The sequence below is a fragment of the Camelus ferus genome, chromosome 4 (genome assembly GCF_009834535.1).
Source record: "Camelus ferus isolate YT-003-E chromosome 4, BCGSAC_Cfer_1.0, whole genome shotgun sequence".
In the NCBI taxonomy this organism is placed as follows: Eukaryota; Metazoa; Chordata; class Mammalia; order Artiodactyla; family Camelidae; genus Camelus; species Camelus ferus.
This window is the reverse complement of record NC_045699.1, coordinates 67,972,672-67,987,157: the sequence shown is the minus strand read 5'-3', so window position 1 is coordinate 67,987,157 and position 14,486 is coordinate 67,972,672. Positions and strand designations below refer to the sequence as shown.

The 14,486-nt window shown below is 49.5% G+C and overlaps 2 protein-coding genes and 1 non-coding gene across 6 annotated transcripts in view; 2 read left to right on the top strand and 1 right to left on the bottom strand.

The window, feature by feature from the left end:
- LRSAM1 (leucine rich repeat and sterile alpha motif containing 1) overlaps positions 1-10,339 on the bottom strand; it is a 36,006-nt gene extending 25,667 nt beyond the window's left edge. Inside the window, exons 1-9 of one of the 4 annotated variants that reach the window (XM_014556853.2) lie at positions 10,283-10,335; positions 9,756-9,984; positions 8,011-8,114; positions 7,646-7,702; positions 7,085-7,129; positions 5,963-6,040; positions 4,724-4,792; positions 2,941-3,025; positions 1,843-1,964 (exon numbers count right to left, since the gene is read on the bottom strand). In XM_014556853.2, coding sequence (XP_014412339.2) covers positions 1,843-1,964; positions 2,941-3,025; positions 4,724-4,792; positions 5,963-6,040; positions 7,085-7,129; positions 7,646-7,702; positions 8,011-8,082 — 528 coding nt within the window. In that variant the 5' untranslated portion in view covers positions 8,083-8,114; positions 9,756-9,984; positions 10,283-10,335. The other 3 variants (XM_006181858.3, XM_032478468.1, XM_032478467.1) reach the window with 3 other exon arrangements.
- Positions 10,340-10,404: 65 nt separating this feature from the next.
- Positions 10,405-14,216, top strand: RPL12 (ribosomal protein L12). Its single transcript, XM_006181856.3, has 7 exons — positions 10,405-10,558; positions 11,123-11,196; positions 12,336-12,434; positions 12,769-12,850; positions 13,437-13,523; positions 13,889-14,001; positions 14,168-14,216. Exons 1-7 carry the CDS (start codon positions 10,522-10,524, stop codon positions 14,171-14,173), a joined length of 498 nt encoding a protein of 165 aa, XP_006181918.1. The 5' UTR covers positions 10,405-10,521; the 3' UTR covers positions 14,174-14,216.
- Positions 13,224-13,353, top strand: LOC116663396. Its single transcript, XR_004319647.1, has one exon. It is a non-coding gene; the product is annotated as a small nucleolar RNA SNORA65 (small nucleolar RNA).
- Positions 14,217-14,486: the final 270 nt, after the last annotated feature.

Genomic DNA, 14,486 nt, shown 5'->3' with positions numbered 1-14,486 from the left:
GTCCACACCTGTGGTATTGGTGTTTCAGAAACCAAGCCCTCAGTGGGTGGGGGTATATAGCTCAGTGGCAGAGCACATGCTTAGCATGCACCAGTCCTGGGTTCAACTGCCAGCACCTCTGTTAAAACAAAACAAAACAAAACAGCAAGGCCTCTTCCTGGCATCATCTCACTTCCCTCGGGCCCTCTAACCGCACTGAGTGCTGGCAGGAACGATCTCAGGCTCCTTTTGGGAACTGACAGTTTCTCTGCTTGGAGCAGACAGACTGGCCTCAGGGCAGGGGAGTCCTGGAGCAGGGACAAGGCCTGGGAAGCCGCCTCAGATGTATTTCTGCAGCCCCGGCCAGCAGGCCCTTGCACCCGATGGGTGACGAGTGAACACGTATTGATGTGGGAGCCTGCTCTGGAGCAGAGGAACTGACCGCCTAGGGGTGGGGAGCCCCAAAGCAGAAAACCCCATTCTGGGGTGGGGTGGGAATCCAAAGGAAATTAAGCCCACAGGGGTTACTACTAGTCACTGACAGTAAAGCGCGGTGGTTGAAGAGCACAGATGTTGAGGTTGTACCACCTGGTTCTATGGACAATTCAAGTTAAAATTTTAATTGATTAAAATCAAAGAGAATTTAAAGCTTAGTTCCTCAGTTGCACCAGCCACATTTCAAGTGCTCAGTAACCCCAGGTGGCCAGCGGTTACTACACGGGATGGCATAGGTTACAGAGCACATCTGCTGTGAACCCTGAACAGGTCACCTGACTTCCCCAGGCCGCAGCCCCTGGACCTAAACAGGCACAACACCAGGGACCTGGGAGGCTGACTGACGGGTAACGTGAGATGTGCAGGAGACCCTGGCCTCAACCAAGCACGGCTGCTGCTATTGTCTCCTCCTGAAAAAAGGTTTGTCCAAGCTGCCACCAAGAAACTCAAAAGATTTTTTTAAAGAACTGATACAAAGGAATCACTCTCAGAGGTTTTACTAGCTGTCTCAGAATAGCTTTAGAATGAGGAACATGGCTCTGAGCTGTGCTGCCCAATATGGTAGCCACCAAGCAGGTGTGCCGATTTAAATATGTTAATTAAAATTCAATAGAATTAAATATGTAGCTCGTTGGCCATCCTAGCCACATTTCAAGTGCTTGATAGCCACATGTGGTTACTGGCTACCATATTGGGCAGCATAGTCACTGACCATTTCTATTACCCAGAATGTTCTATTGGACGTTAAGGAGCTTAATTATGTGTGGGCCTGTCTCTCCGGCCTGCCCAGGGAGAGGAGTCGACCATCCTGTCCTTTCTTATGCTAGCCGCAATGGCAGGAGGGACCAGCCACTGGGGTCAGCCACCTTGCTTCGCTGTCTCCACCCTCACCTACCCACTCCCAACACAGACGCCGAGGCCCAGCAGTCTGGCTGGAGCCGTAACTCACTGACGACACATCATCAGAGGACTCCGGGATGCTTGGCCAGACTGGGTGTCATTGCGAATGGATGAGGCCCCTTTCCAGAGGCCGAGCTGCACAGAGCTGAGCACAGGCCCTGGATCCAGTCTGCCTGATTTTCAAGCCCATCTCTGCTATCACTACCTGTGTGGCCTTTGGGTGAGGTCCTTAAACTGTCCATGCCTCAGTTTCTTCATCTGCAAAGAGTGCAACAGTATTTGCCTCAAAGGATTTTTGTGCAGATTCAGGGAACTCATGCAGGTGAAGCACCTAGACTTAGTAAGCACCAGATAAATGTGAGCCATCTTGGCATCATGACGGTAAGAGCCCACCTTCCCTGAGCGAGTTGCCTTATGTCAGTATCTGTTAGGGGCTGAACTGTGTGGCGAGAGTGGCTCCCCACTTACCTCCAGGGTTCGAACATGCGCCAGCATCTGTGGCAACCTCTGAATCTCGTTTTCACTGATGTCCAGAGTACGCAGGCTCCGAAGCTCCCCTGAGGTGTCTGGAAGCTCCTTCAGCTTGTTGTCTGGAGAGATCCCAACGGCACAGCTCAGCACCCCAAAGCCCCTTCACCAGCCTCCTGTCTGACAGCTGCCAGGACTCAGGGGGAGGTGGGGGCCTCATTCGGAGCCTGGGGCACTTGCCAGCTCCTGGAACCCGAGGCTCGTGAGGAAGAACACGACAGTGGAGTTTCAGAGACCTGGGTTCAAGTTCTCATTCCACCACCTACTAGCTGAGTGACTTTGAAAAACTGACTCGACCTCCCTGGGCCACAGTAGTCTCATCTGTAAAATGGGGATGATAATACTATTTGGCCTCATAGGAATGTTGATTCAATGAGATCATGCATACGAGGTGCCTATCACATAGTAAGGGATCAGGGGAAGGGGTGCTATTATTTCTATCATTATCTGTACGTTACCTATGGGTAAACTGGGGCATTCTGTGCAGAAAGTGCTTAAGGACGACACAAAGAAATGAATGCTGGGGGGCACGGGGAGGTGCAAACCAGAATCTTGGCTCTGTCAGTATCACACTGGGGGCTTCCTAGCCTCACTTTCCTCATCTGTAAACTGGGGATAACACCTCCGCCCTCTCCCTACCTCACGGACTTGTCATGAGGCTTCCTGCATCCCTGAATGTGGAAGAAAGTGCTGCTCAGCATCATTACTGCGGCTCTTGAATCCCTCTGGCTCCCCAGTCAGTTCAGTGCTCTTACCAGTGCCCATTGTTACAAACTCAAATAGCTGTCTTGGGGGCCTTGTTGTCAACACCATCTGCCCTCCTCCCTGCAAGGCCCTGGCTCCGCGCCCTCCAGATACCCTGTCTCTGGTAACCATGGAGACAGACTGACCAAACAGGAAGTCAGACAGTTCGCAATGACACCTGGGGGCTGGCTGCCCTCATGTACAATGGTTCCCAGAGGAAGCACCCTGTGGGTGCTGACTAGGTCAGCCCAGAGCTGGCTGAGGGTCACACGGACAGGGCTTCCTGGCCCCTACCTTTCACACTGAGGGTCTGGAGCTGGATCAGGTTCCCAATGGAACGTGGGAGATACGTCAGTTGATTCCTCTCCATGTTCAAGACCTAAGAAAGAGGGAAAAGTGACATGAGAACCCCCACACAGACAGAGTGTTTCCTCCTGCTTCAGGCCAGGCATTATCTGGGCACCACACACATCTGTGTCTCCTGACAGCCCTGTGAGGAAGATAGAGGCTGTTATTGTCCCATTTGAGAGATGGGAAAACTGAGGCTCAGAGTGATGAAGTCATGTGTCCAAGAGGGCAAAGCCAGACTCTGAACCTGGTTCTTGCTGAGGCTCTTATCAGTCATAATGACCACAAAATAGCCAATTACAGCCCCACAATCAGGGCAGGAGGAAGAATGGGACTGACAGATACAGGGATCTGGGTGAGGCAGCACAAGGCCTCGTTACCCCAGTGTTAGCAGAAGAAAACCAAGCTGCGTAAAGGCAATGGACCTGCACAAGGCCTCAAGGCTGGAAGCCGGTGGTGCCAGGATCCAAGCCCGGGCTTACTGGATTCTGAAGGCCATGCTCCCTCCAGGATGCAGTGAGGGAGAACAGGAAGATACACTAAATTGCCACTAAAAATAGATACAATGGAAAGCTGAGCACATAAAAAACAGTGTGGCAGATGAATATTTGATGAACCAAAGGATGCTAATGAGTTACTGTCAGGTATCCAAAAGTTACAAAACAGTGAATGCAGCAATTCTACAAAAATATGTACAGAAAGTCTCCAAAGAGCCTATACTAAGGTCTTCACTGAGGCTCACTCTCCGTGGTGGCAATTATGACTGTTCTGCCACGTGTCCCCTATGTGACTCTGGGCAAGTTACAGTCATCCTTTTGGATCTGTTTTCTCTTCTGTAAATGTGAGAACATCATCCACATCGTAGGGTAGTTCATTCAAATCATTTCTAGTCTCCTCCACGTGTGAGGCAGTGTGCTAGGCGTGGGTGCTGCCCTCACGGAGATTACAGTTCAGGAGGGGAGACGGCCAAGCACAACTAGTGATTGCAGACTGCAATTTGTGCTCTCAGGGATTGAGACAGAGGCAAATAAGGTAGATCCAGCTGGACAGGGAGGACAGGAAGAATTCTTAGCGACATTTGGGCTGAGATGGAGTTCGAGCCAATGCAGCAGAAGGAAGAGCAGCGTGGAAAGGCCCTGCTGGGGGTGGAGCACAGAGGCCAGAGGGTTTTAGGAGCTGAGTGCAGGCAGCCAAGGGGAGAGAATAGGAGAGGAGGCTGGAAAGACAGGTGGGCCTGTTGTACAGGGTCTGATGGGGCACAGTGAAGAGAAGGGATGTTAACCTGAGTGTGAAGGGAGGCATGTCTTCCTCTGTGAAACGGGGATGATGTGCACACCCGCCTCACAGTGTGGCTGTGGGGAATCAACCGATAACTCAAGCGAAATGCCTAGGTAGGTGCTGGCGCCCAGGGAGCGCTCAACAACGCAGGGGCTGCCACTGACAAGGAACAGAAGTGAACCGGCGAGTCAGGGTGCTGAGTTCATGTTTTGAAAAAGTAGACTCACTGGGTCTTTTTCTCTAAAATTGTGGCAACTCATGATGAAATCCCAAAAGCACATGCCAAACATACTGTAGAGAGATGCCCACAACCCAGACTGCAGTGCTGACGCCATCACTGGGTATCTCAATATCAAACGGGGATGAGCTGCCACCAAGTGCAGGTGGCAGGTCTCTGTAGCTTTCTTATGTAGGGGGTCAGAGGGGGGCTTTCTGTTTCCTGCAGCCATACCTGGAGGGCTGTCAGCTGCCCTATATCGTCAGGAAGGGCTGCCAGCTGATTATCATGAAGATCCAGAACCTGTGGGAGGAAAACAAGTTTAACACCTGAAAGTCACCAACTGAGAAAGCCCCTGGGATTTGAGGCTCCGAGAGACAAGGGCATGGTGGGGGTGGGGCGCCCTCAGGCCTCTGGTGTTGAAACAAAGAGCACCCAGACCTTCCTCCCCAACTAAGTGACCACTCCACTCATTTCCTTTCTAAAAATATGCCATTTCATCCTTTTCCATCAAATATTTGTTTTTACTCTTGAGTGAAAACAGTATGTTACAAAACAGAATGCACAGATATTCAAATGTTAAAAAGAAAAACTTATAGTATAAACATAGCATAGAAAAAACTACCAAATATATAATATGTAATATATCAATATAAAATACTGATAATGGTTCTTAAGAATGTGAAACTGTTTTTCCTTATGCTTAACAGTATTTGCTAATGTTTTTTACAATAAAAATGAACAAAAAAGGCATAGGATATATATATGCATGCATATGCAGATATAACATGCATATATAAAAAATATAAATATACACAAATATAAAGTTTTTTAAATGTTACCTTTTTTCCTGATTGTATAAATAACGCCTGGTGGACCAGAACAGCAAAGAGAAGTAAAAACTACCCCTAAGACCTACGTACCAGTTGTTAACTATAAAAAACACTTTGATACATGTGCTGGCAGTCATTTCTCCTAGTGTGGACAGGACACCCCCTGTCACAGCTCATGTTCACGTAGAATAGTCCTGGGGTCACGCTCACCTATACTGTGAATACGTCCCAGGCTCTGACCTGGGGGAGATGATGGTCAGGGGGGAGTTGCCCCAGGTCACTAAGCTTTCACACTGATCATAGAATGCCTGGCGTCTCTTCTGTTCCTTCTTGTTTGGGCCCCTCAGACTCCCTGCTCTCTGCTAGCTCACTTGCTACGAGCTTATGGTTTGCCTTGCCACCTAGTGGGTAAGCTCTCTGAGGGCAGGGCCTGGTGGCTGCTTCTCTCTGCAATCCCACTCTGCACAAAGCACAGATAAGGTGCCCAATAAACCACGCTGATCAAACCCCAGGTTCACTCTGACATTAGGCACGTCTGGAATAAATGTTGGCAGAGGAGATGTGAAAGGAGTGGAGATGTCTGGCTGCCACCTGAAACACCATGCGGAGTCCCTGATGCCTGGGAGAAGGGCCCCCGTACCTTGATGGTTGCCAGACTCAGGAGGCTGCAGGATTTAGGAAGCAGGGAAGTGAGGTGATTCGTGTGGACAATCAACACCTGTGTGGAAAAGAGTTTCAGTGTGTTAGGCTGAAAAAGAGTAGCAGGCAGGCAAGGCTGGAGGCAGGGCAGACAGCTCAGCACAGGGCGCTCGGTGGCCCCGCCCCGCCCCGTTCTCCCCTCTTACAATCACAGCGAGGGATGCAGTTCAGAATCACAGGACCTCCAAATGTGGACTCAGGTGACCTTAAAATCTGGAATTTCAGGGTGAAAGGGACCTTAGAGGTCTAATTCTACCTTCCATCCCAAGAAGGGATCTCCTGTAGCTGTCCTGATCTTAACCTCCCTCAGCTGCAGCATCCTCACATAGAAAATAGAGAACAATACATTTCTGCCTCCAAGGGCTGCCACTGATGGTTAACAAGCTAACTGATAAAAAGCACTTAGCCCAGGGCTGGCATGTGGTCCAGTGCTCATTCCAAGTTGTCTATTTCTATTTTTGTTAGGCATCGACCCCTGTGTGGATACTTCTGGTGTCAAAGAGCTCACTACTCTGTTGGTAGGGAACACATTTTTCCTTCCTTCATTTAGATGTTTCATTTAGAATACTCTCATCTATCTGCATTTAAGGTTGCAATGCCTTTCTGAAAAATCACTCGTTCGGATCTCCCCTGGGTGGCCAGAATAAAATGAGTGTAGTTTTTATTATTAACAATGAGGTTACTCAGTGTCTACTATGTGGCAGGCCTTACACTCAGCGCATTTTTATCTCTGTCTCTACCTACATAACTGTCACTCATTTAATTCTCACAATAGCTCTGCAAGCAAAGATCTACGAATGTCTTCATTTCATAGATGAAGAAACTGAGATGTAAGAGTCTAAGGAAGTTGCCCAAGTCAGGAAAGGCAAAGCCAGGATGGGACCCAGAGGTGTCTGACGCCAAAGCCTGCTCTCCTGTGAACACGCCTGCTGCAGGCTGAGAGGGTGCGATTCAGAGAGAAGGGGGATGTCTATGCCAGGAAGACAACTCCTAGAATTCCCACCTGATTTCAAACATGCACACACACAGTAAATAATTCTCTGAAAATGAAGATTCGTCTCACCTTCTTCTGAAGAACTTTGCATGTTGCAAAAGCCCCAAATGGAATCTAAGATAAGATAAAGAAGAGTCAGTACCTCCCTTCCTGGCAGTTTTAAAGCTTGTTTTCTGAGTGGCACACACGCGAGGGAGAGACGGGGCGGGAGGTGAACGGGCGCTAAGCCTGGGGGAGGCTGGGAGGGATGCTGCTTCAGGTGATCAGCCCTCCCTCCCAATCAGCTGTCGGCTGACTGGGCTGCCCGGCCCTAGCCCACCCATCCCATCCCCTCATGGACACTATGAGGGGCAAGAGAAAGATCTCTGGTGCTTTGCAAAGGCTGGAGAATCCCAGGCTCTCCCAGTGTCTTAGGAATCTGTGGGTACACTTTCTAGACTCTTTGACTCTTGAAGACTATCTTGAGGCCATAAGAGCATCTCAATTCTTTGGAAAAGAACCAAAATCTAAGGAAATAGCTCTTGATCAGCCTTTTAAAAGCCCCAAGACACACCTGTCTTTCCCAGGGGCATGTGATCCAAGAAAGAAGGGCAGATAAAGATTCAGAGCCGGAACACCACCCCAGTTTACCTCTGAGAGCTCACATTTAGAGATATCAAGAATGTCATCTGCCCCAGCTTCTTTTGCCTAAGGATAAAAAGAATTTTTAAAAAGTGTTCAAGCAAAACATTCTTGCAGAGTGGGCAAACCAGGCAAAGAAACACAGGATTAAGGAGCTTTAAGGGATCACAGACACCATCCGGTTCAGCTAGTCCATTCTGCAAGTGGACCAATGATCTCTGCTTTAACAGGGCTTGAGGTCCAGCAGGGAAGAGAGATAAGCAAGTAATGACAAATGTGATCAGTCTATGGAGGGGAAGTGCAGTGTGGAGTCCTGTTTCCTGGGGCAGAGGTGGAGATGGGGATGGACTCAAAGGAAACCCATTTTCCCTCACCAGACACATCTGGTACTCCAGGCGTTTCCGAGCCTCCTCACTGGGTTTCCGCTTCCGGAAGAAGAGGGGCATCCTTCCTTTTTCCTAGAGCAATCTTCACAGCACTAGGGCACAGGGGAGAAGTTAGGGCCTGGGGAATCTGTCACAGCCCCCCGACACCCAGGACAGGTAGCACAGTAACACAGAGCATGTAGCCGATCTGCTGGACTGTAAGTTCCTTGGAGGCAGGGGCTGTGTCCATCTCAACTGTCACACTGTGCCCTGAGCCTGGTACAGCATGTGCTCAAAACTCTCTGTTCTTTGTTGATGACACAATAAGCAGCAGGATGTGGAAAGAGCACACGGCAAGCCAGGTGACCCGGGTTTGAGCACACATTTGCCCCTGATGCACTGTGAGACCCTGGTATACCCCTTCCCATTCTCTTTTCCACATTAGACAAGGGGATTGATCTGGAGAAGTGTCCTCAGGTCCTTTCCAAGGATGCTCTTTGAGGACTGTCACAGACAATCACTTCTAGCTTCGGAACCACTATTAGAGTGGCATCAGCATACCAAATACTGCCTGGCTTTAGCCAGCCCTGACCTCGACCTTGAGGAACGCAACTACATCATAACCAAAGAGATTTCTCAGCTAAATAAAAATTCGAAAGCAATCCTCAGGCACCTTACCACTCTCACAGTTATTATTTCATTTGATTTTCACACAGCCCTGTTTATAGTTACGGAAGCTGATGCTTGTCAAGTTCAGGGATCTGGTCGTACAGCCTGGATCGTAGCAAAACCAGTCTGGACCTCAGCTCTTTCAAGTCCTGATCCTGTGGAATCTGCCCAACTCCTTGGTGCTTAAAAAACTTAGCACACACTAAGTACACTGTCCTGAACTCAGAAGATAGGTGCTCACTGCCTCTCCAGTACTGGAAAATATCAGCACTTGATACAGGACATTAATGGGCCAGGAAGCAATCATACAGGGAAGCATGGTTAACTGCATCGGCTTTGGGATGAAATATAATTTTTTTCTTTCTTTTTCTTTTTTTTTGTTCAACTGGTTTTGAATCTCAGGTCTGCCACCCACCAACCGTGTCTCCTTGGTTCACCTCTCTGAGCCTCAGTTTCCTCATCTGTAAAGTGTGAGTAATACTGTTACCAACACCTGCTTCTATTTGGATCCAGTGATCTCATGTATGTAAAGCCTGTAGCACAGTACTTGGCACATAATAAGTGTCCAGTAAATGTTAGCCACACAGCACCATACATCTAACTAACGTTTATTCAGGGCTTACTACAATTTAAGGAGCTAGGGAGAAAGGGGCAGGGACCATATGCAGTTCAAGAAGACAGACACCCAGTCCTCAGGGGGAGGGGTAGAGATCACAGGTCTCCACCAACAGGGGCGTGGGCTGTCTGGGGAGCTGGCCAAGCCTGCAGAGTTGGCTCAAGTCCCTTTTATCACCCTATCTGTCTGCAAGGGTGAGGAATAATTTAAAAACCGCCCTCCCTCATCTCTTCCAGATGACCAGCTCTTATCCTTCTGCTCCACAATGAGTAACCCTCCCTCACCTCTTTCCCAATTGCTCTCCCCACATCCTCCCCAATGGCCATCCCTCCTCCTACCCTCTTGGAAGATCAGCTCTTCCTGATCGGTTCCCGGATGTCCACCCTTCATCCATCCCCTCCCCTGACGTCCAGCCCAGATCGGAAGAGCCACACCTATTCTTCCGTGGCTGGAGTGGTCAGTGCCCAACCTTGCTTTGCGGACAGTCAGGACCCTGACGTTCGTTCCCCTGGGTGGACCCGAAGGCAGGCAGATTACTCGTAGGGCTTGGTCATGGACGCGGGGTGGCAGATCCCCCGGCACAGGCCTCGCGGAGCCGGAGTGTGGTCTCCAAATGCAGGAACTCAGGACCGAAACTCAAAATCTCAGAAAGTCATGCAGACCAGGATGACGAAGTCTGAGATCGAGGACTGCAGAATCTTAGAATTGAGTTGGACCGCGTTTAGACTCGAGTAAAATTGTTTTGATAGTGAAAATGCGCACATCATGAGGGAGTCTGGGGATCGCTGTGGCCGTGGGGTCTTGGAATGCGGGTGCGGACCCTCAGGAGAGGGGCGGGGCTCCGGGACTGGGTGACAGGGACTATGGGGTGACCCTCACCACAATGGAGAATGGTGACCAGCGGGGCCTGGGATCTCAGGAGAAGCCCTCTGTTGTCTGTCTTTCCCGGAAGAACTGCCCCAAACCCCACCTTCCGAGCCCCTAGTCACAGCTCACCGCGATGCCGGGTTCTCCAACCGTCAGCCTCAGGTGCCTGCCCACAAGCAATATGGCAACAAGGGCGTCTCTGGGGCTGGGCGGAGACGGCAGTTCTCGCGAGAGCCGCGCTTTCAGGCCTATATCCGGCGTAACTGCCCTTTCTTCCGGCCTTTCGACTTTTGGCTCGGAGGAGGGCGAGGTGTAACTTTCTTCGGTCGTCCCGAATCCGGGTTCATCCGACACCAGCCGCCTCCACCATGCCGCCTAAGTTCGACCCCAACGAGATCAAAGTCGGTGCGTGCTTTAGATGTGGCCGGGGCTACGGGATGGAGCATCCCTCCTCGCATTCCGCCTGGCTTTTGGCCCCCGCCGCATTTTCCTTTCCTACGTCGGGCTTTAGAGCCGCTGCCTCTTAGAGGCACGTCCTTCTGGTGCTGCGTTCAGGGCGCTGTGCGGCCCTGGCCGAGTCTCTTGCTCTTTCTGGGCCTCAGCTTTCCCACGTGTAAATGGGGAGGGAGGACCGGACGACCTGTGGCGCCTTTGCAGCCCGCACGCCTTAGGGTAAGGTTTTTTTTTCCCCAGGCGCTTCCTTTAGGCTGGGTTAACTCGCTGTCGGGCTGCCTCCACGCCGGCCCGTTGTGGGCCTGGGCAGCCGTGGCCAAACCAAAGGCCGCTGTCCCACGTGGTGCTTGGAGCCGTCCACACTTTGTGGTGGTGGGGGGGCTGCCTCGCTCCCCGCTGAGGCTCTTGGAGCGTTCTGAAAAGAGGCAAAAGGTGGTGTGGCCAGGCCCGGAAAGGTGCGGAGTGAGGACTGTGACTTAGGGTTCTTATGGAGCTGCTGATTTTTCTTTCTCCCAGTATACCTGAGGTGCACCGGTGGAGAAGTCGGTGCCACATCTGCCTTGGCTCCAAAGATCGGTCCTCTGGGTCTGGTAAGTTCCTCCTGGAGGGGCGTCTCTAGCATGAGAGCAGACTTAGACTCGGCTTGTACACACACGATCGTCTGAGGTGCCGTTGACATCGGGAGATCGCCCTCCCCGTTCAGACCTCGGAGCCACTGAATGACACGAGCTGCTGTAGAAAGGCTATTTATGAAAATGGAACCTAGTACCTTGAACCTGTTAACTTTTCAACATTTGCTAACTGCTTCTCTTAGCCTACCAGTCTACCTGAGGGGCGAGATAGGGGAGGTTTTTGAAGTCAAGAATAGCTTAGTGACACTGCGCAGCCTGCTTAACATGTTTCCTAGGGAAATGGGCATATGGCTGTTGGGAGGATTAAATAAGGTGTGACGTGAGGATCTTGGTAACGTCAGGGTAGCCTGTATTAACTTGGAACATATTTGTTAATATGACCGGCTTTATCTTATGATCAGCCTTATTTACCAGCCTCCCCCTCCATTTTATACTTTTCATTGAACTTCCTTCTTTTTCTTTAAAGAAATATTTTTTTAATGGAAGTGCTGGGAATTGAACCTAGGACCTCATGCATGCTAAGCATGATCTCTACCACTGAGTTATACCCACCCCTGAACTTTGAGTATCATGCCATTATTCCTTGGGCAGTAGTTTCCTGTCCCAAACACTCTCCCACAAGTTTTGCTTAACCAGAGTCTTAACTCTTCCTTGGCCCTTAGCTCAGCTGGCACTCACTGGACATCTCTCCTGTTTGGGGAATTGTAAGGCAGCAGATGTCCAGCCCCATCCCCACAGATAAATTTGGATTAGTCAGACACAGGAACCTGGTGTCTTTAAAGGTCCCCAGGTGATTTGAATGTAAAAGGGTTGAAAATCCCTACATTACCACATAGGCCCTTAGGAGAGGGGATGGGTAGGTAAGGGACTTGGGGTCCATTGTGGTCTTGAGTCTGCAGTTTTCAGCCCTGGACAAACTTCAGCCCCAGCCTCATTTTTCCAATTTATATTACAGTGAATAGCCATGCCTTGGTTGGATAGGCACAGTTAGGTGTGTTTTAGAAGCCTTCCTGGTGCTGCCAAGTGAGGACTGGGCAGGTTTTCAGATTGGTTTGATTTAGGGCACAGTGTTGACTATATACCTTTTATCTTGACAGTCTCCAAAAAAAGTTGGTGATGACATTGCCAAGGCGACTGGTGATTGGAAGGGTCTGAGGATTACAGTGAAACTGACCATTCAGAACAGACAGGCCCAGGTACTTGGTTTGAGGGAGGGCAGAGGTAGCAACCCTCTGGGATTCCTGGGTAGAAAGTTTTTGCTGACAAGGCCACCTGCCACTTGTGGTGAGCTAAGAGTAATTTCATTTGTGGGGAAGGTTTTGAGATCATGAGCCAAGTATTAACTTTTCACTTTTGAGACACTGGGCAAATCACTTATGTCTCCTGACGAAGGACGTCTCGGGGGGTTGTGAAAATTAACTTCATGTACAGTAAATCCAGTGTCTGGCCCATGGTCTCTGAGAGCCAAGGTGCATTGATCTCATTGGACAGTGGGGTATGGCTCATTCACATTGAGACTCTCTTCTGCAGATTGAGGTGGTACCTTCTGCTTCTGCCCTGATCATCAAAGCCCTCAAGGAACCCCCAAGAGACAGAAAGAAGCAGAAAAACAGTGAGTGGCTTTTTCCCTGATAATTTATGAGTGGCATTGTGTACCCTGTGTTTGATAAACAACTGCATGTGCTCCCTTGAATGAAACCTAGGGATGGTACAGGTATTTGATTTCAAGTTGTTACAGAGCCAGGCACTGCCAGAGAACTGCCATGTGGCTCTCCCCAAGCCGTGGTGTGGGACAGATCGCACTTGGTGCTTGCAGGAGGGAAATGTGGGTAGGCAGGGTGAAGAAACAGAAAGCTGAGCAGTAATCAGGAAAGTCGGCTTCTTAGCTGGTTGACAGACTCGATGGACACCTCAGTCACTTCACCTTGTAACAGATAGTCTGTTGTGTATAAGGTTAGCAAAGACTTGATTTTTGTCCCTAGCCACCCGCCACTGCACCTGATCAGTTCTCTATTGGCTGGTGCAATCCAGTGGTGAGCTGATACTAAACCCCAGCTTAGGAAACAGGGTTGTTCTTCATGTGGATGACTCTGTGCCGAAAGCATGGGAACAGCCCAGAAATGGATGAGGGAGGACATTGTGGTCTGCTCTGGCCTCAGCTGGTGACAAAGCTTTTGCTGTTTTTTTCTTTTTCGCAGTTAAGCACAGTGGAAACATCACTTTTGATGAGATTGTCAGCATTGCCCGACAGATGCGTCACCGGTCTCTAGCTAGAGAGCTCTCTGGTAAGAGCAGGACAGTATGGAGCCACCGTAATTGTCATACGAGATGAATTCGCTAAGTAGTAGCATTTTCCCACTTACAGGGGACTTTACTCTGTAAGGCCTGAAATTGGTGTCTTCTGGGTTTGAAAGAATAGTTTTAAGATTGTGAAGATCGTTTTGGGTTGGGTGTGTTTAATTTGGGTGTATCGAGGGACCCATGGACATTTTGCATTCAGAGCCTTTAAATGGAGCTCTGAATTTTGGATGAGGGGATTGGAGATATTATGCCATGAAATAGTTAATCCTCTCCTTGTATTTCCCTACAGGTATCTGAGGATTAGGAGGAACTGGCAGCCCCTCTGACACTGCCTTTTTTTTCATTACAGGAACCATTAAGGAGATCCTGGGGACTGCCCAGTCTGTGGGCTGCAATGTTGATGGCCGTCACCCTCACGACATCATAGAGGACATCAACAGTGGTGTGGTGGAATGCCCGGCGGTACGTGGCTTCTGCACTGATTTCATTTGCTTAATAAAAGGTGAAAGCTTGTGGGCGTTTAATGTATCAGAGATACATTAGAAGTTGAAAGTTCTAGAAATGCTCTGTGGGGTTGGGATAAAGTTTTGTCTGTTACTGAGAGGGTTATTTTTTTTCTTTCCCACAGAGTTAACTACAAAGGAAAATGACTTAATAAAGGGTTATTTGACAACCAATGGACTTTTTGATGTGACCTTTTCCTTGGGGGAGCTTAGCCTTTGTTGTCAAATGGTCACTGGGGCCAAGGTGACAACCTGTGGAAGGAGCAGCAGTCTGAGTAACAGGCTCCTTGTGGACAACAGATTATACTCGTTATGGAACTAGCTCAGAAAAGACCTAGGAAGGAAGTTTGCTTTTTGTACACACTCATGGAGCTCATTAGAAAAAATTCTTGGTCAGAAAGAAAACTTGTAGTTTAGCATAGACACAAGGGGAAGGAGCTTTTC